This window comes from Varroa jacobsoni, unplaced genomic scaffold, assembly GCF_002532875.2.
Source record: "Varroa jacobsoni isolate VJ856 unplaced genomic scaffold, vjacob_1.0 scaffold_346, whole genome shotgun sequence".
NCBI classification, from domain to species: Eukaryota; Metazoa; Arthropoda; class Arachnida; order Mesostigmata; family Varroidae; genus Varroa; species Varroa jacobsoni.
In genome coordinates, this window is record NW_019213248.1 from 71,265 (window position 1) to 84,192 (window position 12,928).

The 12,928-nt window shown below is 44.3% G+C and overlaps 1 protein-coding gene across 9 annotated transcripts in view; it reads left to right on the forward strand.

Moving 5' to 3' along the window:
• LOC147753613 (uncharacterized) overlaps positions 1 to 12,928 on the forward strand; it is a 43,430-nt gene that overhangs the window by 4,190 nt on the left and 26,312 nt on the right. The window contains exon 1 of one of the 9 annotated variants that reach the window (XM_086967951.1): positions 9,704 to 11,085. The exons of the other annotated variants lie outside the window; for them this stretch is intronic. Coding sequence (XP_086824077.1) covers positions 11,039 to 11,085 — 47 coding nt within the window. The 5' untranslated portion in view covers positions 9,704 to 11,038. Of the gene's footprint in view, positions 1 to 9,703; positions 11,086 to 12,928 lie in introns of those variants that run through there. 9 annotated transcript variants of the gene reach the window in all.

A 12,928-nucleotide genomic window follows, 5' to 3' on the forward strand; every position in this document is an offset into this window, starting at 1 on the left:
GCTGAAACACTCTTCACCAATATGCCACCTCTTATTTCGCGGCATCTTACCGCATCAAGCGTTTAAGTAGACGCAGTCTGGAATATCTGTACAAGCTGTATTCCGCTAGTAGCAAGTGTTAGCGAAACTCTTTCCGCATGTAGGAATTCCTTCATTTTGGTGAATTTAGAATTCAACTTTCCTCTTCGTCAACGAGCGAACTCTCAAGACCGTGCTTAAGCTCTAGTAGCCTTCTTCTATTAGTTCCTTAACGGCAAGTACCACACTGGTCTCTAGCAGCCGGGCAGCGCTGGCCTAGAATCATCATATGATAGACGAGACCAACAGCTGCACGAGTAGCGGTAGCTGCTGCTGCTGCGTAGCCAAAGCTCACTTTATAAGTGCGCCCTTGCGGATTGTCAGAGGCAAACGTAACCGCAGGCGGTCTGGTAGCCGAGTCAACCGAGGCGACTAGGCTCGCATAAATTTACTTTGGCTTATCTAGTCGACTTAACTCAGATAGGCGCCAGTTCAATCGGGAGTTTCGTCCGTTTCCCGTAGTTTCCGTGGTAGTAAGAAAAACGTGCAATAAGAGACGACAGCGATATAGGAGTAGACGGCCGCTACGGCCACGAAAGTCAAGGTGACGCTAGATACGACCAATGAATCGTGTCCACCATCGAGAGCTAAAATATTCTCTGGGATTTAACGAAGAACAGCGTTGTAGTGGCTCACTAACAGCCGCGGAAACTAAGTAAGGGGTTCGAGGGAGGTTTCACGGGGATATTAGGGGACGGTACGGCGGTCGTCGCTGTGGTTTCTCCAGCTTCTGCAGCAGAGTGCTATTGGAGCAGTAGAAGGGATCTTTTACCGCAAGCAGTGGCAACAATGGTGTGCGTTCAGTTACTTATAGGTTCCAACAGCTAAAGTTAGGCCTACTGGTCCTATTTCTGAGAGACGAACCGAGGCAGGGAGCGGATGAACGGGCAGCAGACAGCGGCGGGCGCTGTCGTTGTCACTGGAGGCGAAGTAAAAGCGAGTATCTCGAGAAGAGAATCTTCCACCAAAGCTGTCTTTTACGCGGCAGCTCGTCACGTGGAAAATTGAGATGTGCTAGTTTTTCTAGCGTTGTTCCATCCACTCCCTCGAAACATAGAGACGCTATCTTAGTCCAACTTATATTATCTCAATCTTGGCCGATCTTTCTAGGCTAGTAACTCACTCAAACAGACTCCTCATCAAACTATAAGCCGCCATCTGCCATGTGCCGTTTGCAATAACTCACTCAGCTATCCACCCTTGTTGGTAGCGAATTGTCGATATCCATTGCACACATGCGTATTAAATGTTAATATACGATTCGATGCTTCAAGGGTGAGATATCGATTTTCAGTGCAGATCGCCTTCTATTATATCTTGGCACCTTGCCACAGACGGCACTACTAAGGCCCACGAATTACTATAAGAGTTAACACATAGCTTCTGCAATTAGGCCTAAACCAAAAGCATTTCTAACATAGCCTTCCTTTGTTCCATATTTCTTATGATTACATATTACGAGTTTATCGATCCGAATTTCACGTTTTGTTGTTGTTACACTATCGATAAATAAGTTTTGCCATTGAGCTAACTAGGGACAAGATGGACGTCAAGTAAAATTGGGAAAAAGGATAAATACACGACTCAATTCTGAAAAAGTATATTTATCGTAAGTACCAACGATCCATGGGGGGAATGGGGGTCACCACTGTACTAGAAAAAGAATCGGATGTTATCCATGGAAATCCGCGTCAATGACCGTATTCTTGCATCATGATCCATCTATGACACCAGTGTTACACTATAAGATTTTCTAACCGCCTGCAGTCTATGTGACTATGATACGCGTATTAGATGCTTAGCTCTGTCATATATGTGACGCTTGTAGTTAAACACAGCGTAGCTTGGATGACATGGGTATAATGATAATCCAGGCAGTTACAATTTACCTATAACGGGTACAATATGTCAGTAGGAGACGTACACGCATACACTTGCTATCTTCTTATTATAATTACATACCCTATCGTAATATGTATACTACGCATACACAATTATGTATGTTTATGGGCCTATCCGCCTACCTTCCTCTTACCAATTTCTCATACACCAGTTGAGAACCTGCCGGCAGTTGTTTTAGCCGTATTGCTCTAACCACGGCCACAACTAGTACCAACACATTGACACGTAGCACAGCGACCGTCACAAAACCTGCCTGGCTAACAACCCATTTTGCAGCTGTCTTTTTAGAGACGTTTAGCCCTTACCCCACCTTTCTACAGTCGCCGCTGTGAACGGTGGCTGTGAGCCCATCAGTCAATTGCGAGAACAGCGGAGGTAGCGGCGACTAAACCAGTACAACAAAATGGTTGTGTTGCGAAAATTGGCGTAGGGGTAAAAAAACAAGCACTGCTATAACCTTGTCATCTTATGTGCAGCTGGCTTACTTGCTACTCCTGCTGCTTTCTCTGTTGCTGATTGGATTTTCCTTATATGCTGCTAAAGTGAAGTGAGAAAAGTGTCATATAAAGGTGGCAGCTTTACCCTATTCCTTTCCCCTTGAGTTTCGGCAAGTGGAATTCGGAGGCAATGCCGGATACTATTTCTTCGTCTTTCGCTTTTACGCGCGAAATTTGAAGGCGAAGGCTAGCGTAGGTTAGTAATTTGTTTATAAACTCACGTACTCCCATCGTGTTCCATCTCTAACTAAGCGCCGCCAGTCCCCTGTAGCTGTCTCCAGCCCGCTACCAGCTACCGCTCCAGCATAGCTACTAGGAACGGTCGGCTAATTGGGATTTATGGTTAGCAAGAACAGCAGATGAAAAGCTTGAAACCACCACTAGCTCTAGTGATCTTGTTCGCACTACTTATTATTGGCACATTAGTAATACATTAGCATCGATGTCGGAGGGGGTCGGGGGTATATAGGGCCGGAAAGAGAAAAGAGAATCAAAGATTCAAATTCGCCAGCCAAGCTAATGCTATGGCTGTAGCTACTATTAGGGAAGAAGAACGGGTTTCTTTCCCTAAAGGAGGCTACAGAGAGAAGCTTTTGCTTAGTTGCCTGTCTGCTCCTTAAGGTCGACTTCGTAAGATTAGAAGCCAGACAGGCCACATTGCTCCAAGAGTCTAGGGATTCGTGCGGATTTAAAAGGGGCAGTCGTCGAGGCTCACATAAAAGGAACCGCTTGTATTGCCGTCTAAAGGTGCTCCTTTGGATACCCTTAGCTAACTGAAATCGCGTTATTACGCGGTGGCGGAGCACTTCGTTCCACCCAATCTGTCACACTCGTTGGCCGTAACCAGCTTAGCTAGAATCGACCAGCCAACGCCTAACGCCAATGTCTGAATTTTACTTAAAGAGCTCGTACCTATACGGCTTCTTAACACCTACTGACTCATCTTTCTACACTCGGAAACTTACACGCGTCGATCGATCAACTTACCGTATCCGTTCATTAGCTCATTTCAATCAAAACGTTAAACTGAGTTAGTCACCTTTCAATGGGCTAGACATCCGACGATCGTCGAAGGTTCGTCTAAGATAGAGGAAAAGATTTTTGCGTCTGATCGGACCTATTGCTTGCGTGATGATAACCTGCTACGGTCACTTTATCTTTATTCACAGGCCACATGAAAATAATAAAATCATTTTTTTCTCTTTTTTTCCTATTATTACTACTATCATTATTGCTTATATAGGTTTATGTCTTTCTCTTCAAATGAGAGTTATCAAACGATAGCAGTTACATGTTTGCAAGATACTGGGTTGTTTGATGCCCCATTGCTGTATAGTATGGTAATTTGGGTGACGATTTGGGCCGGATAGTCAAATAGTCATTTTTGAAATACTATATTGATTTAATTTGTTTTCGCCCTTTAGTATATGTAATAAATTGCTCCGATCTGTAAGGAGAATACGATGTAATAGTGAGGACTTTTCGTTGTTATGCTATTAATATTTAAATACATTATGCAATACAAATAATTAAAGTATCGCACTAAGAGACGACAATGCACGTAAATGCTAATGAATACCGTTGTTCAAAACTTAATCACCTGCTCCAAATGTTTATTATCTGTGTAGTTCGAGAAGCAGGAATTTGATTTAATCGACCACACCAGGAGCACGCCTAGCTACTGTCTGGGGAGCTACTGGGTTAACAGAGAGCGCCGTTTGGTTCCATCGTATCCAGACATGGGGCGAGGTTAGAGGACATTGACGACTCGTTAGGACGTTAAAGCGCAATGGCTCATGCGTGTCAGATTAATTTTGCATTAATCGACCTTCGTCTTTCCGCTTCTACTTCGGTGTACGAAAGCGAGGGGAAGACATGCTTAGGCCACTAGAATAATTCTATCGGCTCTATCCAAGCAAAGACTACCTTTATTCTTTATCTAACCAAAATACGAGGTGCACCTGTGTGTTTGTCCAGGCGAAACAAGGGTACTTTACTGAGAACGGCACTCTCTTCCGTTTACTTTTACTTGTTTATTTCGTCCGTGTTCTTTCGCCTGCCGCTGGTGCCCCGAGATCGAATCAGACCCGCACATCTCTGTACTATAGAGCGTCGGCCATAAACGAGTAGTTGCTTTCTGCCTCAATGAAGCCTATTGAGACGTCGTTCATCGTTACAATGTCTTTTTTCTAGATCTTCGTCAGTCTGTTGCCAACTGACGGTGCTTCGTTTTCTACGTGGAAGTGGGACAGCAGTAGAGCTATGCAAGCGTGACCAACGCTACGCCAGCGCCCTTAACATACCTGATATCTAGTCTTACAGATCCTGTTAAAGTTGGGTATTATGGACAGGGAAGCCGTATCAACAGCAGCAGTAGTAGCAGCAGACGTAAAAACATCAGCAATAAGGAGTACGATTGTGTCTTTCGAACGCGAACAAATACTTATTGACAATACCCAAACTGGCTAGCCATTCAGCCGCAGCTTCTAGCTGCATTCAATGTAGCCTTGTCTTACTCTGATTATTAAGCAAGCTACGACGTTTCTTGGCTGTTTGCCACTAGTCGTCTGCTTGCCAGCTTGGCGACATCGCCACTTATGTGTTGATGCTTACTCTACAGAGCCGTTCTAATTGTGGATAGCGTATAAATGTGGCCTAAACTTTGCCAGGCGCTTGCTTCGACAGTCTAATACTGCCCATCCAGCTTAACGGGCGTTGTTTGCTACGGAACGCCACGAAAAAATCGTAAGGATAGCGCTATCAACAAACTGGTTGAGGACCTACTCGAGTAATAATTTTAGGTTGGCGTTAAGGCTAAGCACTGACGGAGCGGAAGAATGGACACGTGCTGTAAACCCAGTCCTGCTCATTCCAGCAAACAACGCCTCTTCATCAACCTTCCATCTGCTTAATTCATTTCTGTTAGGATTGGTGTCTTTGTACCCAGCTCTGAATGCTTTCTGAGCCGGTGGCGGTATGCCGCTTCGCAGCTGGCCAGTTAGTCAAAGCGCCGTCGTCAGTTTCAGTTTATTTTGCTATTGAGAAATCAAGGAAACGTCTACAGTCGAGTCGTTGTACTCAATTTCGACTGATATCAATTTCGTTCGTTTCAGCTAAAAAAATGCGTGTTTATGTAAGATATCCTACTACAGATGATCTGATCAACGCTGCAGATCGGCTGTTTAAAGTCCCGGTAAAGTTGCACGACGCACACTAACTCTACTCTAAAGACAATGGGAAATCTAAGTTCTGTTTTGCGGGATAGAACACGGGCTGGAAAGCCGAAATACACGATGGACATGATTAACATCCGGACTCGCCCTCTCAACTTTTGGGCAATCAGCAACCGCTGCGTAGTTGTGTATGGCTATGGGTGGCTTGACGTTTACTTTGACCTTCCTTGTACATCCAAGAGGAAAAAGCTCTTTATCACATGGATTTCGTCGTCCCGTTTTGTCAGCCCCTATTCAGCGTCGATCCATCGGATCGTGAACCACTCGGCTGCTGTTACCACGGCTGTTGCGGCATTCAAAGTCCGTTACACGATTAATCAGCCGTTCTATAATTAACGAATGTATTGATGAATTATCCTAACAAATTCGCGGCCTTTGAGCTTCTTCAGAGCGTACACTTTCTGCTCTCCCCTTCACGTACTACTGCATAGTGTCTCGTTGAATCTACAACGAATCTTGCCTCGCCGTTACATTAAGGGACCTGCGTAGACATGGCCGACCTAAAAACCTTTTTCATCCGCCATGAACACTTCCGTGACCTTTTTTTTTCTGTCGGCCTCTATCCATTTCTGCTTTAGACGCTTACAACTCATCAACCTACATTTCGTCCAACAATGTGGAGTAACGATCGTTCGCTTGAGGATCCAGGTTTGCTGTTTTATGCCTGTAATTTTCACACCCTCTAGGGTACTCTGTAGTCCCTTCGTAGTAGTTTTTCTTTTTGGCGATGACCGGGCTATCCGGCTGAACCTGCTTAGGCTGTTGCTGTGTGGCCATATTAGTTAGATTGGCTGTCTCATATTAGCCAGAGAGATAACTGCAACCCATTGTCTGCTATTCGGACTAAACACGTGCATCTACGCGTTCCAGCCCTCCTCGAACAAACGAATGACAGGTTGATGTCCGCGGCTGGCAAAAAGAAATAAGCATAGATGTTGAAAGGGAAAACTCGTTTAGGCGCTCATAATGGTGGCAGCAACGTTAGCGGTTAGTGGCAGTCCGAATGTGATCCGTCGATCGGTTAGCCTCGAAGGGAATGACGACGGCCGCGACAGTAGCGGCAGTCACGAGGGTGATTGGCGTGTCGCACCCCCCGTGTTCATGACGATGCGAGAGACAAAGGTATCGGAACCCAGTGACTAAACTGCTAGACAAGTAGCCCATCCGTCAGCATGACAACGGTTCATTTGACGGCCCTGTTTACTTCTCCGGGTAGGTAACAGGCATCTGCGGGGCAGAAACGCTTGAAAGACAGGATACGACAACAAAACATCGATAGCACATTCGAGCATAGTTGGGCGGGGACACGACAGCGCACACGGACACGAAGCAGCTGCTTGGGGCAAAAAGCAGCCATGCGCTAAAGCAAGAAATGTTATCGTTTACCTAGTATATTAACTACCAGACGGGCTTGCTTGCTTATCGAAGAATCGATCCATTTACTATTAGGCAGCAACGTAAGTGTATATATGCATACTCTTGTGGAGGTTATCTGGCTGGCGGTAGCTCCTGCACAACGTTTGAACCATCCTGAGCCCTAATCTATGATCGACACTGTAGATCGAATTCATATATAAATTTATATGAACGTGCGTGTGTGGGTGTGTAGATACATACAGCATAGGGACATTCATGATCTGATGATTGTGTTTTTCGCAACCAGCTGAATACACAGCCTGAGTGGGCTGAGGAACCTTATATACATCTGATCCATAAATAATAATGGTACCAATAAAAAGCAAACTAACCAGTTAACCGAATATGTTGTTATACAAAGATGATCCTAGAATTATTTTCAATGAACTTTTAAACTATACTTATGGCAGATGGATACCTTCATCCTTAATTCGTATAAATTAACTGTAACTCGAGTGGCAGACCTGCTGTAGATATTGCTTTAGTTAAAGACATTAGTACGCTAAAGAAGGTACATACAATACACGATACAAGGAAAACTCGCTGCAAACCATGGATAGCGTAGTGTCATAGCATACAAAATTGAAGGAAAGGATCTCCTGAGGAAACATATTACCGAGAAATATTTGTTCCATGAATGGATAAGACCCGGCACGTCAACCCTCATACAAACATCCGTTCCAGGGCTCCTCGCTTGGCATATAATAGACGTGCCACTAATGTGTACTCGCCATTTTAATTTGAAAGTTGATTTTGTCGTGATTCAATGAAAAGCGCCTTACAGATAAAATGTTAGTAACGCATGAAAAAGACGGGAGAGGCCCGTATACTTATACGAATTGCATAAGTATATAACTTTAGATAAGCACGTATCTGTATCGTCGTCTCAAATCTGTACCGTTTTATCATATGTTTTTTAGTTGATCTCCCTCCTAATTCAATCTATAAGCTGGTTCAAGACAGGCCAATTGCATTAGCTGCACGGCAGGTGCGGTTAAATAGGTAAACAAACAAACAAACATCCATAATATCCATACAATCAGTGTGTGGTGTATACTCTGTAACAAAAAAAGCCTTCTATTTTGATATTTAGTTCTTCTTCAAATGGCATTGCATCATCTTAGGCTTATTCTACCAAGTGGATTTAAATGGAAGAGCAGAAAACGTTAGTTCAGCCTAGCAACATACTAGTGCCAATAGATATCGAATCTTTTCCTCATGCTGTTATTCGTTCGACCGGGCCCAGCATAGTCTCAACATTGTTCATTGAAAACGTGTCTCGCCACTGCTGCTCTGGCTAGCAGAAACCCGCTAAAAAATTCATCCCTTGAAGAGATGACAGTAAAGAATGACTAATGGGCCAAAAGCGATATCTCTCATTTTAAAATACTGCAAATTGACCTAGAGGCTAACACGTAAAGGAAAAGCGGGAAAAAAAAAATTAGGGAATAGGGTAGGACCGCCAGGCGAAAATCAAGGTTGCAAAACACATGTTCTACGTTCTTATGCCACAACAGGCCTTATTGAAAATTTCTCTGGAAGCTTTATCAGTCGGTCCAGCGAGTAGATAGAAAGAGAATATTTTACCCGGTCACGGTATTGCGGCTTCGATAAGAGGTTAGCATGGAAGGAAAACAATGAGAGTACTTGATAGTACAGATAAGAGAGAAACCACAGGAACCTTGCCGTTTTTAAGGACCTTTATAAGGAAAGGCAGCACTTTGCGTACACTGATTGTGGTAACAGACAAGTGGTTGTGCACTGATGAAAACTGTGAAAATACTAACAAGTTACAAGAACTGCTGCAAAATTCTGCCTGAAGTTATAGCAGTATAGCAGTTATAGCAACTCTCTTGATGCTAGCAGTGACAGCAGCGTACGAGTCCGCGTAAGGCTTATGGTTGACAACTTCAAGAATGCATCGCGTCTGAACCAGGGTAGTTTATTTTTGTTCTGCCATAATTTACGCGTCGTAATGTTCGAGGCGTACTAAAAGTTGAAAGTACGCCGGCAAGTGCTAAAATCGACGACAGTCAGGCTGTACAAGGCGCAGACATAGAGCCAGTGAGAGCCTATTTTCGTCTAACGGAAGCCTGCAAGTAACCTTAAGCAAATTTACAATGACAGAACGTGCCAACAAACGTCTGTAGGCACCAACAGCAGAAGCAAAACTTCTCTTACCTTTTCGCCAGGCACCGTTACGAGGTTGACAAGGAACGAAAACGTTCTTACAGATATCTGTTGTTTTCAGTCAAACTGGACAATTGGATGCGCTCATTGGTTTATGACGTCAACGAACTGACGCAAGTCAGTTATCAAAAGGAGGGAAAGTGGTGAAAAAAGCAAACAACCCGTTTTTCAGTGAAGAAATACTCGGTCCTTCACCATCCACGATAGGTCACATTTCTGCCACAATTCAGCGACGATATTTGGTGAAGCCGCAGTCATATTCTCGCGCAATACTACAGGCGTAAATACACACTAATAAAAGGTTATATGAATGTCCATAATACACCCAACGTATGCCAGCTAAGCGTGGTCCGTGACAAAAGATCGTTTTTCCTTTCTTTCTTTTTGTTGCATTTTATTTCCCCTTTAGTATATATCCTTCTGTCCACTGTAAATCACTTTTTTCGTTTCCTGTTTTTGAAAGATGGATTACTTGCTGTGGAGTTCAGCTCTGTTAATCCCATGCTTACCACCTAGTTACTCTCTTCTGTGCACCACTGCCACTTTACCTGTTCTTCGAGGGTGGAAAGCGACGGGTAGGAAGCAGACTGGAAAACCAGAGCAGTGTATTAGTGCAAGACCCTGTAGTGGACATCTATCTAAAAAATCTAGTAGACAAAGACCTTTCTTACGCTCATGCACAAGCTCGCCTCCATACGTTTGAGGCAGGGTATGCCTAGTTTTCTTGAGATTTCAATGTGACGGTTTATTTTCTCTCCGGCCACCCTTATCCCCCCCCAAACCCTCCTGCTAAGCAGTAATCGAACCTCGCGAAGTTTAAAAAACTTCTCGAACAGCCAATATCGGTCGTACACTTCTGAGGACACTTGACGTTTACTGTATCCCCGCAGGCCTTCCACCTAATGGCGGGGGCAGTGGCCGTGGTCAAACAACCGGCTTTAACTGGGCCGAAACGAAGGAGCACCTTTCTGCTGTCTTTTTCTCTCACCCCCGCTTCTAACGCCCCACTGGTGGCGTCAGTGTCGGCGTCTTCTACCAGAGTCTCACGGATTCTTATAGATACTACAGGCACAGCCATAGTTGTCGCTTCTGTTGGATACGCCGATAAAAGTGCAGCATGCTGAAGGAGCGAAACTTCGCTTTCCCACCTGGCCGCCAAATTTCTCTCTGAAAGAAGATACTGATTATTGGCCTTTAACGGTGTCGTCCCGCCATTAGCGCGCTGATGGCGACCGCCTTCTCTTAGTCGTATTTCGTTTCATTACACTCGTTGTGATTTTATCGTTTCTTCACCATATACCGGGCGGTTCAACAAGCATAATGCATTAGATCGCAGATTTTTTCAGAGGTTATTAAAATGGCTTATTAATTATGGCAACTATAGTGAAAAACTGTATGTTAATTCGTATTTTTTTAGTTGGGTTCATGTCTGCAATGCCGGCTAACGCAGTAGTTTTCTCGTCGACCTTTACCCTTAGTACCATAACAGAACACACGAAATGACTATGTTAGTTGTTTTATACTGCAATGGATTCTCCTGCTGCCGATGTATTTTTCTCTCTCCAGATAGATTATGATCATCATGGTCCTAACAGTAACAACTCACCCGTGCCAGAGGGCTCCACTAGCTCTCACGCCATCGTTGCCGTTACATTAGAAGGAAAACAGTAACTAGAGAGAAAGTGATTTTTCGCCGATGGGGTTCAAGAAGTAAGTGCATACATGGACCGTTTCAGCCGAGTTGCGCACGCCAGTAGCTGCAGCAAGAGGTGAGAGCGTCATAAAACTCGTTTCAGACAAAAGTTTCCAATTTTCTATGATCCTATACCTTGGCTCACGAAAACGTCGCTGCGGTACGGGACCGGTACTAAATTGTTGAGAACTACGGCGGCTGGCGCAGCTAGACCTCGCTGAGGGCTAAATATTTCACCAACGACGGTTCTCTAACTAAAAACCACACCTAAGGGAATGATGAACAGAAAGAGACATAGACTACTACGCCAAACGTTTTATGGGTACTAATACAACGGAACAGAGTCGAATAACTTTGTCAGTTTCCGTATCACACGTTCGACATGTAGGTTGATCTCATTTGTAGTCAGTATTCAGCAGGTGATCGCTAGGCTTGCTCAAATAGCCCAGGTAGAGCACGTGCAAAGCGCTTTCGTGAATGATTGGTACAATGATACGTGATACGATTTATGCGCATAAATAAACATTATAAACAATATTTCTAAAGCGCGGTCAGTACGTAAGGATTACCGCTTTTAGTCGACTTCGGTTTAAAATGACAGAACATGTCGCAGACCACACGCCCTCCCTTCGCAGCGAAAAACTACGTGCGTTGACAAACAGACGTTTAATAGATAAAATCCTCGATGTGTCGTAGAAATTGTTTTTTATCGCCAATGAGGTAATTGGATTTTCCACGGTATACTTCCGTGTTTCTCGCCTTTTCACTTATCATAAAACGCACACAGGTTCTGGGCACAGCGTGACCCTGCGGATGATAAGAAAAAACAAGACTGATTATTTTTCTTCGTGCATTTCTGACGCCGCAGATTGTCATAGACGGTGAAGCATCATGTGCGTGAGATAAGGCACATGAACGGGCAATCCGTTCAGTCTGAAATCAAAGCCGGTGTTCTCCTGCACTAATATGTAGGATACAGCTCAATATTGAATTGGCTTTTGATTAAAACAGCATCGTATCACATGTTTTTATGCCACGAGGCATTCTGCAGTTCTCGGCGTGCACTACGAGCCTACGTAATGTTAACGCTTCGTAATAACTGTAAGCAGAAGACCTCTGTGACTGATCATCGAAAACAGACATTGTATATGTCATTAGCACGCAAGCGGTTCTGTGTAGCCCGAAACCTTAAACAGAATCAAAAGCATCTCTAGCAGACGATTCCGGTTCAGGTGTATGCTAAACATCAGCACCACCAGCACCGCTCCTTCTTATCTATATCTTTCTAAACTGCAGTGACAAACGACAGCTTATCAAAAAACTTATGCAGTTCTTGCGTTATTGCTCTCTTTTCTCGCTCTCTGTTGCTACTTTTCCCTTCGTTAGCCATTCTGTTCCATACGAACATCATCATACGGCCCGCGTCGTCCTAAGGTACAGCTTGGTTGAGTTAAGAGCGCCTTGTCCTCGTAATCATGATGGAAACATATCTTTGCTGCCATTTTCCCCACTTCGTCTCCTCTTGTTTAGCGGTCAGTGTTCGCCACTCTTTCCTTCAGCGTCGTTTTCCTTTGCGCCTACTACTATTTGCTTGGGACATTCCGTTCTTGGACCAGCCGAAGAAAACAGACAGACAGTTGCTTAACCCATTCTTGCGAATTCCACTAGAAATAGGTCCTAATAAGGTTGCCACTGACGGTGCCGGCGATTGAAATAGGACAGAGTCAAACAGCCTGTCTCTAAATAGCGATGAAGCTAATTCGTTCAATACTTAGACGGGGTCTCTTTCGCCGTTACCTTGTCATTAGGCTTATGTCATTGCAGAATAAAGTAGGCTCGCTTCTTAGTAGCTAACCCAGTCCTACCCAATGCAACAGGAGCCAATTTTCAAGCTTTCTGAAGCTCAGGCTTGAGTCCTT